Source organism: Lathamus discolor, chromosome 1, assembly GCF_037157495.1.
Source record: "Lathamus discolor isolate bLatDis1 chromosome 1, bLatDis1.hap1, whole genome shotgun sequence".
In the NCBI taxonomy this organism is placed as follows: Eukaryota; Metazoa; Chordata; class Aves; order Psittaciformes; family Psittacidae; genus Lathamus; species Lathamus discolor.
Genome location: NC_088884.1, coordinates 62,213,188 through 62,229,499, shown reverse-complemented (window position 1 = coordinate 62,229,499; position 16,312 = coordinate 62,213,188). Strand labels below are relative to the sequence as shown.

At 43.2% G+C, this 16,312-nt stretch overlaps 1 protein-coding gene across 4 annotated transcripts in view; it reads left to right on the top strand.

Moving 5' to 3' along the window:
• The window catches only part of IRAG2 (inositol 1,4,5-triphosphate receptor associated 2), a 42,128-nt gene that overhangs the window by 24,384 nt on the left and 1,432 nt on the right, over positions 1 to 16,312 (top strand). Inside the window, exons 22-39 of one of the 4 annotated variants that reach the window (XM_065674095.1) lie at positions 752 to 860; positions 1,988 to 2,135; positions 2,941 to 3,022; positions 6,523 to 6,569; positions 6,653 to 6,717; positions 6,845 to 6,961; positions 9,558 to 9,643; positions 9,780 to 9,852; positions 10,611 to 10,665; positions 10,752 to 10,779; positions 11,341 to 11,481; positions 11,902 to 12,036; positions 12,872 to 13,019; positions 13,882 to 13,925; positions 14,497 to 14,571; positions 14,674 to 14,738; positions 15,345 to 15,446; positions 15,621 to 15,722. In XM_065674095.1, coding sequence (XP_065530167.1) covers positions 752 to 860; positions 1,988 to 2,135; positions 2,941 to 3,022; positions 6,523 to 6,569; positions 6,653 to 6,717; positions 6,845 to 6,961; positions 9,558 to 9,643; positions 9,780 to 9,852; positions 10,611 to 10,665; positions 10,752 to 10,779; positions 11,341 to 11,481; positions 11,902 to 12,036; positions 12,872 to 13,019; positions 13,882 to 13,925; positions 14,497 to 14,571; positions 14,674 to 14,738; positions 15,345 to 15,446; positions 15,621 to 15,722 — 1,622 coding nt within the window. Of the gene's footprint in view, positions 1 to 751; positions 861 to 1,987; positions 2,136 to 2,940; positions 3,023 to 6,522; positions 6,570 to 6,649; positions 6,718 to 6,844; positions 6,962 to 9,557; positions 9,644 to 9,779; positions 9,853 to 10,610; positions 10,666 to 10,751; positions 10,780 to 11,340; positions 11,482 to 11,901; positions 12,037 to 12,871; positions 13,020 to 13,881; positions 13,926 to 14,496; positions 14,739 to 15,344; positions 15,563 to 15,620; positions 15,723 to 16,312 lie in introns of those variants that run through there. The other 3 variants (XM_065674078.1, XM_065674088.1, XM_065674067.1) reach the window with 3 other exon arrangements.

Here is a 16,312-nt window from a genome sequence, read left to right as displayed (position 1 = left end):
TGCAAAACCAGTCTCCTGTTGCTTCTGAATAGTTGTGACAAAATACAAGTGTTTGATAAATTGCATTCCAAGATGGATCAGAGGCTTAAGATGGGGCTACATCTTCCAATTTCTTTACCAGTTTTTATCACTTAAGCAACACTAAGTCAAATGCGGCTGCCTAAGTGTTGCTCAGAAGTTTCCTCAAGCCATCTTCAGGTGAACCTTCTTCAGCACTAAACAGCAAGGAAGTGGTGTGCGTTCAGGGGCAGGGGATGGTGGGGACAGTGCTTTGTCTTCAGAAAGACAACAAAGCTGCCCTTCTGCTCCTGCTGAAGGATCTCACCTGTGGAGCAGGTGCTGGATGCTGGAGGAATGGTCCCTTTCTCAGTCCACGTGTTTGGCTTGGCTGAAAGGGTTTGTGGTTTTTTCATTTGTTTTGGTTAGGGTTTTTACAGGGTTTGGTTGGTGGTTTTCTTGGTTCTCTTGCCCTGCTCATCGTGCCTGGTCTTCTAGTATTTTGTTCTAGACCTGGCTTCAACCAGCATGTCTCTTGCAAACGTAAAGTTGAATTATTCTGTCTCTTCCTGTACCTGTTCTGCCATTAAGGATGTTAGCTTTTCTAGACAAAAAAACAACAGATGATGTATTTGTGTAACTGTTAGTATCACATTATGCAGATGCAGCTGTGTGGGGGGCAGGAAGGGAAGTTGGTGGCATTAATGTATTCGGTGTGACTGAACAACAGCACTGCTTTCTATTTTTCCATTAGCATCTCCAATGCTCTAAGCGACGGTGGAGTGAAGGACCCACCCTGGGCACTGAACTTCCCAGGGTACTGCCCTCAGATGTTTCATACTGGCATAGTACGCTTCTGCTAGGTAAGACCTGATGGTGTTGGCCATTTTCCCCTTGATCCTGAGATATAAAGGGTTGATAGAACAGCATCAATGGTGCTAAACATGCACCATGCACCATAGAGAGCGCCATATCTGTCATCCATCTGTTTCTGCATGTAATCCAGGGGGCTGAACCATGTTTATAATGCTTGCAATGTAGGGCCTGAAAAGGTGGCTGGCTGTCAGCCTAACAGGAGACCGCAAAAGCTTGAGGGACTGTTGGTATAAATCGTACATCCAAGTGTTTTCCTGACAAGCTTACCAGTCTGGATCAAGAGGGCTTGTTGGGTTCATCCCATTCATTCTGACTGGCACAAACTGAGATAGCAAGTGATGACCTGCTACTTTGCTACTGAGCTGAGGTCAGGCCTGGTTTAAAAACTTAAACAAGTGCCATGGCTACTGAGATTCAAATAATTGTATTTGCTGATTTCTCCTGCATTTGTAAAATGTTTGCACTTCCCTGTGACTCGCAAGCCTTACAAGTATTAAAGGCTGCTGACAGATGTGCAGGGCCACAGAACTGCAGAGTGCCTTTGGGACAAAGCATTCCTTCCAGCAGTAAGCTGGTACAACAGAGCATCTCCTCACACAAGCTGTGAAATACTCAAACATAGTTCTACCGCATCCCGGGGGAAAGGGAAGAAGCTCTTGATCGGCTGCATGTGTTCCTTACAAGAACACTCTGCAAGGGCTGTTTCAGTGGGCCAACTTGGAGTGTTCTTGCAATTTGCTGTAAGACCACGATACAGCCACAAATGAGGCAGGTATTCTCAGCCTGCACCAGTCAAGTGCTGATACCAAAAAAAAAAATCTATTTCCTATCCCTCTCTGCCACACCAAACAATTCACCACAACAAACCTGTCCTGTGAGGAAGTATCTATAACCTGACTGATGGAAAACCCCTGTCCCCAGGTGCTGCAGACTCTCCATATACAAAATATGTGTGGGCCACATAACCCCTTTGTACCGAGATGGAAGCAGCTTTACTATAAATCTGTACTTGATTGGTTTGCTTCTTGATGTTTTTAGACTTAGTCAAGACCTGATATGTGACTGAACCCAACTTTGACAGTGAACACCTCTCTTCACATGTCTCTCTTCACAGACGCTCTGAACTTGGAAACCTCATGCGCAAATAACCCTCCTGAGCACGGCTGGGATCGGCCTTGGAGACAGAGCTCTGACAGCTGCTTGCTTGAAAGCTGCCATCCGGGACACGGGTCCACTTCAGATGTGACATCAGTGGGGCACAGGTAAGGTGGCAGAATAACTGCTTTGGGGTGAAGGGTGAAAGAGTCTGTGGGATCTAGTGGGTTCCAAGGAAAACTGTATCCCCAGCTGAGCTGAGCTCAGCAGCAGGCATCTCATAGGAAATACTGGATGCCTGGCGGTCAGCTAATGGTGTTGGGGGACAACTCTTTGGTTCTATTAACAAATTATGAAAGCTTTTACTGAAACCAGCCAAATACAGTGATGGTCTTATCATTTCATCTGGGAGAAGTGAGGCTTGATGTAGGCATTCTTGTGTTTACTTTCAGTATTTAACTCACTACTGACACTCCCTTTTGCTCCTATTTGACTCCCCTTCAGGAGTCAAAGTCTCGTTGGCTTTGAGGAGTCTCAGTTGTTTTTTTCCAGAGTGTAAAGCAGGAATTCTGATGGCTCTGCTTATCAGGCTGCCTCCTTAGATCTCTTAAATAGAGATGGAACCGCTTAGGATTATGAAGTCTAGCTAACTACTGCTGGCGAATATTTTAAAAGATGAGGATGATCCTGGAGATGCAGACAGGCAGCCTGCAGCAAAACTCAGCAGCTCTTGAAGCTTTTGCCATGGGTTTTCTGTAGAGTTGTGCAGTGTGGAGGAGGTTGGGAGGACTGGTGGTGGTTCTTGCTGTTTGGGGGAGGAGAGATTGATGTTAGTGATGAATTTGCCTTTCTCTGGGAGACCAGCTGTCTGACTATACAGATAGTGGTGACTTCAGTTGTTATGTGCTTAAGGAAAACGGGCAATATATCTCACTGTTGTTTGGGCAATATGCAAATAACGTGTATTGCTAGGTGGAAAATATGCTCTGCCGGTAACTGTACTGATGCAGACCTTCCTGTTTCCATTACAATGATGGACTCTTCAGTTACTGAGGTGAGTGCTGTCTCTAATGCCTGAGATGTGGTTTTGAATGGTTTCAAGCATTTAGTGCCTTAGTCAGACCCAGATCCAGATTGAGAAGCTATAAATCAGCACTGCTCAAGGTGAATGGAGCTAGCATTGGTAAACAGGGTGCTGTGACATCTTGTTCTCTGTGGGGTAGTCCCTTCTATTTGGGCACACTTATAGAATACTGTAGATAACTACAAACCCAAATGTCATAATGTTCGCATGCATCTGGGTCATGCTTTTAGCTGGGGGAGTATTTTAAATGTGGTTTCCAGGCTTGAGACAGTGCTGTTTCTGCGGTAATACTTGGTTCTGCCAGGGAAGTCTGAGTGATTTCACTCTTCTTATCCACCCGCAAGAAGCCACAGGATGCGTTAGCTGTGAATGCTGCCTTTCTCTGCACTTTCTCCCACGGCTACCATGTAACAGCTGAAACCCGACATCTTTGCTATATGAAAATTGTCCTTCAGCTGATGTGCTCAGATATGTCTCCACTGCTGTATTGAATCCTGCATCTACAGCTTGAGCTTTCTCATGGCAACAGCAAGATGGGCTGCCTGCAGCTCAGCGCGCCTAGCTGTGCTCTGTGCTCAGTGCTACAATGCTCACTGCTGAAATCTGGACCTCAGCCCTGCCACGCAGCAGGGCTCCTAATTAGCTTTAAGAGCTCCAGTAGTGGAGGTGATGATGGAAGAATACTGGCCAGTGGTTTCTGTGAACCTGGAAATAACCTCTGCCAGACTAACGAGCAGGCAACCTCAGACCTACCCTCACTGGTGTGTGGTACCTGTAAGTGCAGCAGTGGTCTGGTTGTAGTGGCAAACCAAAGCACATGGTGCAGTGAGGGTGAAAAGTAAGAGTGGGGTTGCCTGTGTTTTTCAGCACACTACTCAGCTGCAATAGAGCAGGTGAGGAACTCCAAGCCTGTGCTGCTACTATTTAAGGCACCTTAAAGGGGATAATCTTAAAGGCTCCAGCTTTACACAGTCCTTCTGGAAAGTCACAGCCTTGCAAAGTGGTTTGAAATGACTGTGCTTCATTTCTCTGGTGCTTTCTGTAATTCCAGTAATGGCCCAGAAATGTCATTTTCCATTTCTGTCTTTTTTTCCTTCTTATTTCTTTTCAATACATACTTTTCTAGTCAATACTCGAGGGGGAATAATAAAAATGTTAAAGCTTGCTCCAGAGAAAAGGCAAATGGGCTGTGTTCTGTATCAGCTCTCAAAACTGTGACATGCAGCAAAGTTTGAATATCCTTGTTTAATAGGAAAAACCTCCCTGGTTTTTTGGTTTGTTTGATTACACTGTGGTTGCAGATGTGTTTTGTGCAGATCAAATCCTTCAGCATGTAAGTAACTCAAATTGTTTTGTGAAAATGTTGTCACCGTAGGAGTTCAGAGGCTATTTAATAAGGGAGCTCCTGCGAGGGCCAGATGAAGCTTGGGCTTCTTACACTTGTTTTGATTTATAAATGTGAAAGCCACATCACATTCCAAAAACCAGATGATAGGCCTTCCAAATGCTAATTATTGTTTGGGAGGAGTTATATGAGACCGTGGCCAGTATTTGTCTGCTGTGACAGAGGATCCTTGGATTATTATGATTATCAAAGGGAGGGAGGGGGGAAAAAGTGATTAGGGATGTACTGCAGGATCTTTTTTGACACAATCCTTTTCTCAGGAAGAAACAACGCTCTAATACCCTGTGCAAACAGATTTTGTTAGGAGATCTAGAATACCGGGGTTTCTTCTTGGTGGTGTGTTTCCTGTACAAGTGTACCCTCTGCAATCCATGGCAGCTCACAACCCTGGTAGTATGGGGTTTTAAAAACTTAATTGAGGATTCCTTCACTGCCAACAGAAAGCAACAACCATGTGATTACTTGGGGTGGGAGAAGGCATGTAGAATAATGTATTGCTTTAGTCAGTTCTGGGTTGGTTGGGTGGTTGATTTGGTTGGGGGTGTCCCTTCTAAAAAAACATTTAGATTTCTTTTGTTTTCATTCTAACATGCTATTCGTTTTCACCTTCTTTGCCAGTATTCCTGTAGAACGAATGGCCTGAACAAGGCAAATGCAATGCTGTACTTCCTTAAGCTTAATAGAAAATTCAAATATGAATAAAAATAGCCTGGATTTGCATTAAAGGAAACATGTGGCTGCCTGGGGCAACATTCTGTGGGTACAGTCAAGTTCTGATATGGAAAGGAGAGAGAAGGCATTTCCTACTGCTGGGAGAGGTCTTGGAAGAGACCAGAGGTTCTTGGTCACCTCCTTTTCCTCTTTGCTGGCTTTTCTGGGTCCTCTGAAGATGTTTGAGGAGGGAGAGAAGATACCAGAACATAGACAATGGCTTGCTGACATGGTTTTCTGTTGTTCCCCCAACTTCAGTAGTGATTTTTGGGTGCTTGATATATAGGGAGTCACCCAAAGCTGGATTACAGCCTCATACCTTCTCTGCTTTGGGATAGGTTTGTTGGGGTTTTTTTTCCCTATTCGGCACTCCTCTTCAGCAGTGGAGATCACCACAAGTAATTACCCACTTAATCCTTTAAAACTGTTTCATGCTGCATTTTCACCCATAGAGACCAGTCTATCCATTAAATAGCAAGTTAGGGTAAAATGAAGAAGAGGGATATTTCCCTTGCCACATTAAAAGCCTTAAGAGGATATTGGTTTTGTCTGTGATGTGATAAGGCTTGGGTGCAGAACTGCACTGTAGCAGCTAAAGGAACATGAAAAAACTATGGAGCAGCATTTAACTGCTTAATTCCTCTCTACTGTTTGTATACAAAGGAGGAGGCCTGAAGCCTTTTCAAGTTGCTAAGTAGTTATACATAATATTGAAAACCTGCTATCATTCAAAGACAGACACTAAAACATACAGCACAACATATCATAGAATGGTTTGGGTTGGAAGAGACCTTAAATACCATCTGGTTCCAACCCCTGTGCCATGGGCAGGAATGCTTTCCACCGCATACAAGTTTTCTGTGTTCTGAATCATCTGCTTGGTTGAGCCACTAATAGTAACACTTCTATTAAGTGTATTTTATTGTTTAAACAAGCCTGACTTCTATAGCAAGTGAAGTTCTGTGAGTCTTGCTTGTAGGGTTTGAGGTCAAGGCCTAGAAAATGGATATAGCTTGCTGCAAAACATCAAGACGGAGCAGTGGAGCGGTAACACATACATTGGTCACTTCAAAATGTGCATTAGAAGCAAAACATGAAGTCAGAAACTAGCTGATTCTCCCAAGATAAGACTTATGCAGAAGCATAGTTATCACTCCTAATGATGATAACATGGCAAGCTACGTGCTTATGTATGGGTGGCTTTAGACTAGCAGAAGAATCTGCGTGCACCACGTGGCTCTTCAGTGCTGAAATAACTCAGGCACAGCTGGGGAAGTCAAAACTTTGACATACAAATTTTCTACTCGCACAGCAAGCCTTTCCCTGGTACTAACTTTTCTCTCTTTCCATTAAGATTGACTGTGCAGAGCCACCACTACCAGCCAATTTGATCCCATCCAGGTCAGGTTTTGTGTAAGCTTTTAAAAGCCTTTATTAAGATTGTATAATATGGGTAAGTATCTGAAATAATTTTGTTTTAGCAGTGATCGCTTCACTTCACCCCAAGGAGTTCTTACATCTTCTTTGGAAAGCACTGCACCAGTAACAGGTAAGCCCTTAATCTGGGGTACAGATGTGTGAAACTTTTGCACTGTAAATACTGGGAAATAGCTATGTTCAAGTGTGCACATTTACCGAACAGTAAAAGCTCTGTCTTCTCTTGACTGATATTATAGGCCGCCTTGTTATAGGGGAGAAATCATTCAAGCGCTTGTGTGAAAAAGAGGACGATGCACCAACTTCTGTAGCAATGGAGAAAAACAGCAGTAAGGATCCGGCTGGTCCTGTGTCAGGTACAGTAACTGCTGCAGAGCACTGGCACTCATGCAGTGCAGAAATGGATTACTTCCAGCACATAGAATCATAGAATAGGGTTGGAATTAGGGTTGGAAAGGACCTTAAGATCGTTCAGTTCCCCATCTTTGAAGTGAAGATGGTGAGTAAGAAACTCACCAGTTGTTTTTCTGTCTTTGCAAATATTTTCTCCTGCAAATGCCCTCAAGCCTCTCTGAGACTCTAGGTAGGAAGAAGGCTTTATCTACGTGCAGGAGGCTGGTAGTTTACAGTACAGCAAGAGGTGAACATGAAATAACTTGGTGAAAACTTTGCGCTTTCTCAGCTGGCAAAATACTGTGTGGGTACTAAACCCCAGGTAATTTTGGGAAGAGAGAGATTGTTTTCATGGTTTTAAAAAGTTTAAGAACACAGCTAGACTAAATAACACTTCCCTCTCTTTCAAAACTGATGCCCAGTGCACCAGAACCTGGGATGGGTCAATGGGAGAGATGAGGATAGGCCTTTGTGCGCAGTTCTGGCTTCTGCTATAGCCATGAACATGCAGCAGATGTATTTTTACCAGATCTGATGGTGCTTCCTCCCCCTAAAGACTAAAAGCAAAACAAAACTGGGGTAGTGCACACAGTGTATTCAAGCTATTTTTAAAAAAGCCGATCTGAATCAGTAGCACAGGATATATCTGCACGCTAGTTTGTAACCATTTTCTAACCTTTACCTAAATATAAGACTGTCATCACTGCTTGGTTGGTTTTGTTTCTCTCTTTAGAGAGATCTTCCTGAACTAAATTCAGTCTCCTTCACTTAAACATTTTCTTTCTACTAATTTGCCTCTACTGTTAATTTTCATATGTGGTCTGGGTGTCTTTGGCAAGTAGGAAACAGATATGCAAAATAGATCAGAGAGCATTTAAATAACTTTAAAGTCTGAGAATCCTGCTGCCTGTTGTACATCTCTAGAAAGAAAGCAATTCTGGTGTTAGAACAGAGACACTGAATCTCCACTTGTGGTTTTGGCTGGGGCCACACAATGTCTCCTAGGTGCCTGTGAGCCAGGTCAGATATGTAGGGCTCCTGCAAAAATCAGCAGGGACAAAAGGGAGTGCTAAGCAGAGGTTAGGTCGGTTTCTTTTTTCCTGTGCTGTTTCTTTGGCCTACCTTGGGGGGGATAGGGGGTGGATGTGTGTGTCTGACTACACAAACAGAAAACAAACCTCTAGAAAAACATGTTCCAGAAGGTATAAAAAGCTGTGAGAGTTACCGCTGTGCCAGTAACCACTGTGACTCTCAGACTTTCTTCAGTAGCTGAAGTATTTTCTTTCTGAAATACCTTTAATAGTTGTCTTCCTGGAGGCTACTTTTTGCCAGCTAGAATAACAGAATGGTTTGGGTTGGAACGGACCTTAAAGCTCATCCAGTTCCAACCCCCTGCCGTGGGCAGGGACACCTTCCACTAGGCCAGGTTGCTCCAAGCCCCATCCAACCTGGCCTGGAACACTGCCAGGGATGGGGCAGCCACAGCTCCTCTGGGCAACCTGTTCAGTGCCTCACCACCCCCACAGGGAAGAACTTCTATCTAAGATCTCATCTTAATCTCCCGTCTGTCAGTTTAAAGCCATTCCCCCTTGTCCTATCCCTACGCGCCCTTGTAAAAAGTTCCTCTCCAGCTTTCTTGTAGCTTCCTTTAAGTGCTGGAAGCCACTGTAAGTTTTCCCAGCGTCTTCTCTTCTCCAGGCTGAACAACCCCAACTCTTTCAGCATGTTCTCATAGAAGAGGTGTTCCAGCCGTCCGAGCATCTTTTACCATCTTAAAGCTCTTTGATACTGTGGCACTTGAAAGTTTGTGTTGCATTTGAACCGGCTTTATCAGTTCCTGAACTTACCAGTTCATCACTGCTCCTCTTCTGGGAGAGTTATTTTGTTGGCTCTGTCAGCACCCTGCTAGTTCCATTTTGAGGTACAAAGGGGCAGCCCAAATGGCAGACTACATGTGATGCTGATGGACACCTGAAATACCACAGCTGTAGGCATTTCATGACATGGTTGTGCTCAGGTCCTGGTAACAGCAGCTGAAGTAGCATCTATTTCTTGACTCTATCTGATATTCTGTAACGTGAAAGAAGAGAACTACAAATACTCATCATTTGTTACGTTGCGCATGGGGTTTTTTCTACATATTCCTCTGCTTATAGAATTCCAAATGAAAACTCACTAGAAATTGTCTCTTTTAAAATATATATATTTTAAAAAGTAAAAAATACATATGCTGGTAGGAAAATAACGAAATTCATTTATCCATGGGAATATTACTGTATCTCATACAACTTCAGCTAGAGCAACTAGAACCAGCAGTAATACTTTCACCTGCAGATATGTAACATTTCTTATTGGGATTTTTGCCAAGCCAAATAAAATTATCATTACACTACTTTATGCTTTTATAGTATTCTTTGCTGCTGCCTCCCCTTCTTCATGCCCTCTCATGGCATTTGCTGCAATTTCTTGTAGCCCTATTGGTCCATGGCTAGTAGACAGGGTGCGGAGGCTTGCTCTGCTTTTGTCGTTACATTTTGTTTTGGGAATGTTTCTCCCCAGGAGCAGATCTGACCAAGAAGAAGGAATTCTGCCCCGCAATGGAAGAACACAAAACTGCGTTTCAAAACGTTTTGAAGCAAGACCTGGTAAGAGTCCTAAGTGACAGAGAAACGTTGAACAGATCTGGCTAATGACAAAAGAAAGCACCGTAGGAGGGGACAGGTTCCTTCAGTGGTGGTGCGGCCCTTCCCCTTCAGTAATTACTCTCTGATATCCTTTTAGGAGGTGGGAAAGGAGAAGAAAAATAACAAGGAGCAGAGTGAGGAAGCACCAGTTGTGGTTCCCAGTAGGAAAGGTAAGAGGCTTTTGCTGAACACATTCGTATAACTCACTGGTGCACATGCCTGGGGCACTGAGGTAGAGAGCTGTGTGAAGATGTGCAGAGGTCTGCCTGCCCCATACCGGTTATTATGAGGGGGGGATTGTTTAAGGAATAGTAACTGCAGTTGGAGATCAAAATAGATTAGGAGTGGAGAGAAGGAAATGTTACGTGAAATCTGCTTCTCTGACTTCTACAGGTACTGATCTAACCAAGTCCATCTTCCTCTAGACAGGAGGGGAAATTCCTTAGGAGCTGCAAAGGAGTTGGGATGTGTGAAACAGTTCTGGCATGCCTGCTCCCCCCAGAGATTTGTAAAGCAGCATCCTATATGCTAGCTAAAGCTTGGAGTAATGTGTTATAGATAAGCAGGATGATGTTTCTATTTAACTGTGATTCGGTATCTCCACTCTTCTAGACACTTCCTGAACTTATGGGCTGGAAACTTCAGCCAAAACCTATAATTAACCATTCCTGTACTAACAGATGTCAGTTGAAGCTGACTGAACAGCTAACTTTTGGGGTTTTTCACAAGCAACAGTGCTGCGCTGTCTTACTGGTGCTCTAACCCTGATAGGCTTTGAGGTACCCAAGTAGTTTTGGTTGGCAAAAGCTTGGCACTGACAGTCTTTGACAGTGGCTTCTGCTGAATATAAAATGTCATTTTCCACAAGCTGCTTTGGAGAGGTTGTTTTTTCACTTCTGTCTGAGAACTCTTTTGTCTCTCTTCTCAGGGAGTTCACCCACTGCAGGTGGCGTTAAAGGAGATAAAACAAAGCAAAATGAGTCGTAAGTGGTTTGACTTTCAATGATCACCTGCAGGTATGAATTTCAATCTGCAGTCTGTTACATGGCTGTTTCTTCTTATCCTGCAGCGACTCCCCTAATGAGAAAGAAGTGGAGGTAAGTCTTGACCGCTTGTATCCTGAAGTAGCCCAGACTGCAGGAAGATTTTGTAAATAAGCCCTGATTAATATCTTGTCCGATATAAAAGAACAATGCTGAGTAGCTTAAATTGGGTGTATTTCTATAATTTGGCTCTGGAAATCTGTCTTTCCAAGCTCAATGGAAACTTTGGCAGGGACGGGGTGGGGAAAGGTGGAAATCTTTAAAACTGAACAAAAGATTTGTCACCACTGAAACATTTGCTGGCAAGCTTGAGGGAGCAGAGCTGTGACCTCCTCCCAGGCAGAATGTGCTGATTGAAGACAGTTTTGTCAAAAGACACAGATGGCACACTGCGTGCTGCCAGGATATCACCTATTCTGGCTGCAGATTATTTCCCCCATCACTACAGATGGGAAGATTGGCTTTGGGGAAAGCGGCCATGTTCACTTCCTCTTCTGTATCTCCCCTATAACTTTGTTCGGGGGTGTAGTCCCAAATGTCATGTTCATACCCAAATCTCCTTTAAAACTTCTGCATCACTGGGCTATTCTGAAATCTTTTGCCCTCCCATAACAGGCTGAATTCCTGAGATTATCTTTAGGCTTTAAATGTGACTTATTTACCTTGGACAAGAGAGTGAGGCTTGAAGAAAGGTCCCGAGACTTGGCTGAAGAAAACTTGAAAAAGGAGATCACAAACGCTGTAAAGATGTTAGAGGTTAGTATTGGCCAAGGTTGGTAGCATAGGTGGATGAGCAGTTGTGAAAGCGTCTATCAATAGTGTTTTTTAGGATGAGTGTGTATGCAATACATTAAGTTCTGAAGTGATGCGGTTGAAACAGGAAAGACTTAGCACTTGAGAGGTGGCCACCGTCTGAGTGTATTGTGTGCTCAGCAGTGGGCAATCTTTCTATTGTACAAGCATCTGGCAAGAGCCCCTGTCTTCAGCTGGTTCTATGCCAGGTAAGCTGAAGTCTCTGCCTGTAGGTCTGTAGTCAAGTTATGCTTATTGAGAATGTTGGATGCTGATCTTGTGACTGTGTGGGTCTGACCATGACTTCTTAGGACCATCAGCTGGGGTCACCCTTCTTTTTCTACTAACAGCTCACATTCATTTTCTTACCCATATTCCTTTTAGGCTTTAGTTCCTTTGTGTGAAGAAGATAACCAAGCGCAGGAGATCATTAAGAAGTTGCAGAAAAGCTTGCACTTCCTCAGCCAGTATGCAGCCCGAGTTGCCAGCAGGGCAGAGATGTTGGGAGCTATTAATCAGGTAACTGCTTTCATGTAAATGTGTTTTGCACAAAGGTAAAAGCTTCTAGATGTAAAGACATAGCAGTGTCTGTTTGCTAGGTTTCTGGTTTCAGAATTAGATTTGGGAGTCTTGTGTTTGTAATGCTGACTGACCAGTACAGCTTAGTCCTGGCTTTCTCTTCACAGATCACTGTTTGTGTTGTTATAAAGAATCCTAGGCACTGAAAGCAGCTACATTGCATTAGCATTGTGCAAAAACACACAATGGAAATATGGTCCTGATTTAAAACAAAAGGAACACCAAACAAAAATCCAAAAAGAGAATTTGTAGCAGAGGGACCTGGACAATAGAGAGAGCAAGAATGCAGTGTGATAACAGTAGTCTTGATGCTCAAATGGTACTTCTATGCCCTATGGAAAGGGCAGCTAATAAGCTAAGTCTGTGGAAATTTACAAAGACCTGCTCAGATGTTTTGTGTAAGCTTGCATAATGCCAAAGAACAGCATGAAAATATGACTTGGCAATACCAGCAAATGCGTGGTGGCAGCTGAGACTGTAGATCAGAGAGAGAGAGATGAGGAGGAGTTGTAAAGGCTCAGAAAATGCAGATTAATTTGTTTTAGGATAAGAGTAATCACGGGAGAAATGAGACCTGTGTAACTTTGGCACATGTTGAGAGATGGGTTGTAGTGACACTTTGAACGGGTGGACAAAGATGAGAGAATGTTTCATCACAGTGGTACAAGATGAGAGTAAATGGTTAAGGGGAGAGGAGGGGGAAACTAATAACATCTAAACATGATGACGTTCCTCAAAGAGCTGTTTCTCTTTTCTACTGCATTTGCTTGGTTAGGAGAGCCGCGTCAGCAAGGCTGTGGAAGTAATGATTCAACACGTGGAAAACCTGAAGCGCATGTATGCAAAAGAACATGCAGAACTTGAGGAGCTGAAACAGGTCCTGCTCCAGAACGAGAGATCCTTCAGTTCTCTTGGAGATCGAGGTAACTAAGAAAAGCTGATTAATCTTTCCTCTTTCTGGCCCCTGCCCGATAGACCCTTAGAGTTGAAGCATAACCTCTGAGGTGGAGGTGTTATGAGACTGTTGTGTCTCCATACCTGAAACTAGAGGGGAAAATTAGCAATTTACTAACAGTACTAGAAACACCTCTCCCAGATGAAACTTCTATGTCATGAATCTCAGGGTCAGGAGGAACATTGCCAGTATGCACTAATATTCTGGCTCTTTTTACTACATTGCATGTGGTAATGATAATCTTACTCCTTGAAAGCAGTAAAATTGGGTGCTTGCTCACACTGAAGCATTTCTAGTAGCTATTTGTGGTTGTTGAGCTTTAACTGCTCTCTACAGATGCTTCCTGCTCTCTTCTAAACATGAATTACAGACTTCTGAAGCGCAGGTGCTCTGAATCTCCCCCTCTAAGCAGAAGGTACAGTGGTCAGGTTTAAAGATGTGTACTTGCAGCTTTGCCAGAGAAGTATTAAATTCTGCTGAAAAACAGGGCTCGTGTTTTAAAAACAGAAAGGGCAGTCTTGCACACCAGTGAAATAATTGTAGGAGCCTTCTGAATCACAGGCTGCTCCTTCCTGGCTGCAAAACATTGTCCTTGGCAATACGTTTAATGATAGCAACAGAAACTGATGCTTGTAGAGGATGTAAAATACATGAATATCATGAAATTATCTAATGAAATGGAAAACTTCCTCCTGAAATATAATTTCTGCTTTCTGAGAGTACCCTGATACGCTCTGCTTTACACAGATACAGCAAAAAGTCAGACCCCTAGTTGCAAACAAAGCTTGCTGCATTCCTGTAAACCTTTCTGGTGTTTGATCTCTTCACAGATGAATCTACAAATAAAAAGCTACCAAATTCTTTTAACTTCAAGGTAATGGCCCTTACAGCCTAACATGAAGTGTCAAGTGTCATAAAGTGCATGTGTTTTTCTTTGCTTTGTTGTGTGCTGGTGCTCTGCTATATGCTTGGCTTGGTGGGTTTCTGCCTCAAGTATGGGCTGATGTCATCAAACACAAGGAGATGCTTTTCAGTGTATCTGTGCTCTCATGCAGTGGTTAAGAAATACTGCTCATGTGTCTTTCTGTCAGTGGGGTTAGCACAGAAAGATGGAAAAAATAGATGGAAGCAGTTCAAATTGACTGGGAATTCCTATGAGTACCTTTAAATTTAAATGCATTCAGTTGTATTTTGCTAGAAGCTGTGTAGACAGCCTCACTTCAGATATTTGGAGGGGGGGAGAAGCATTTAATGTGGAAAGATGCACCTTTAAAGAACATGGTTTGGGCTGTGCTTGTGATTTGATTCTTCATGTGTCACTCCAAGCTAAGTATCAACATCTATTTTTTCAATACAGTTTGTATAAAAACAGATGGTATGTTATGTGATCAGTGAGTAATCCAGTCATTCCTTGATAGAGTCAGTAATGCCTCTTATTTGTATAGCCATCATCCCTACGAAGAGTTAGCATTGCAGCATTGCCTAGGAGTGCTGGAAGTGCAGGTATTGGGTTGACACTGGTAAGTAAGGGTTCCCAGGTGGTGAGGTGCTTGATCTTCTCAAAACTGGCTGGGCTAAAGCATGAAATTGCCAATGCAGTAAGTGTCCAACTTCTTCTCCAGGCCCAACTCCATGAATCTGATGGAGATGAACGGAGTGATAGATTCAACAGGAGATCAAGCAGTTGGTAAAGTTACTTGGTTAAAACCTTATAACTATGCCTGTATTAAGCAGCTTATGGAGCATCTTGAGGTATAATAATGTTTAGGCTACACCTTTTGCATTAGTTTCACATGCTTCAGTAGGTAAATGAGCTTTTGGGATTAAATGTTACAGCCCTTTTTATGTGGGTTGTTTGTTTGTTTGTTTGCTTGGGTTCCTTTTATTAAGGGTTGAGAGCTTTTAAAAAAGTCACCTGAACTGTCAATATGAAATCCAGGCAGTTGGCATTGATGGATCTTAGGTTTGGGTTTGGGCTTTTTGGTTGGTTTAGGTTTGGGTTTTTCTGTTTGTGGGTGGGTTTGGGCTTTTTTGTTTTAAGAATTCTAAGTTCAGGCAACTAATTTTGGAACTTATTTGTCTAAGGCCTACCCAAATAAGTAGAGTACTACTGAACTTCAGGTGTTCAGTGCCAAGCTGGACAGGGCTTTGAGCAACCTGTTTTAGTGGAAAGTGACCCTGCCCACAGCAGGAGGCTGGAACTAGAGGAGCTTTAAAGTCTTTTCCACCCCAAACCATTCTGTGAATTTCTAATCATGGGGAAATTAAAGCAAATTTGTTTAAAACATGACAGGGGGCGATTAGGAGCAAAGCAAAATGAGAAGCGTCCTTCACTACAGCGGTTCATTAGCACATATTCCTGGGCTGAGTACGAAGACTTACGTTCTGAAACAAAGTAAGTCCAAGAGCAGCCTCCTCTGAGGTGTGTTGTGCAGGGTTGGTTGGTTTGTTTTTAATGAACTCTTAACTGTCCACCATCTGATCAGGGGTATAAAGTCAAACTCTTTTGAGCTGTGTTGAATTGAATGCTTGATGGAAAAGCTTTGGGACTGTTGATGCTTGCTTACAGAAATGAGCAGTCGGAATCACCTGCTGAAGCACAAGAACCATCCAGGAAGGAAAGTGTCTCTGAAAACGGAAAACATGCGTCAAAATGGAACCTAGAGTCAGCGTAAGTTTTCTCACATCATCGTGTGGCAAAGCAGTGTTTGGGTGGTGGATGTGGGAAGAGTAGCTTTGGTTTGGTTGTTAATGCCCACTTCTTAAACAAACCAACTGGGAATGAGTAATTGCATATGCCAGAGATTCTCCCCACCAGGGATTAATTACTAATCCTAAATGGTGAGGTAAAGAGAAGCCTCATGCCATGATCCCATCTTTTTTTTGTGACTGTGCCAGATGTGACAGCTAGGCTACCAGGTCATGCTGACATGTACTCTTATAAAAATGACTGAGGATTTGAGGCCTGTGCAAAACTTACCAGCAGTTTTGGTGCACACTGAGACACAAGTAGTTACCAGGACTGACTCCAGACTATTCTAGTCAATTTCACTGAGTATCTCTAATCCAGGAAGAGAGTGTTCTCCTGAATTGTCCCTTGGAAGCCTGTGTCTCACAGGAAAGCAGGTCTGCTGTCTCTGCAGAGAAACTCTTTATTCTGTACAACCGTACAATACTAAGCCTCCACTGTGAGCATTTCTGATCAAGGGGGAGACAAGACAATTATGCTAGTGTTTAAAACTGAGAAGACAGCAAGCACAA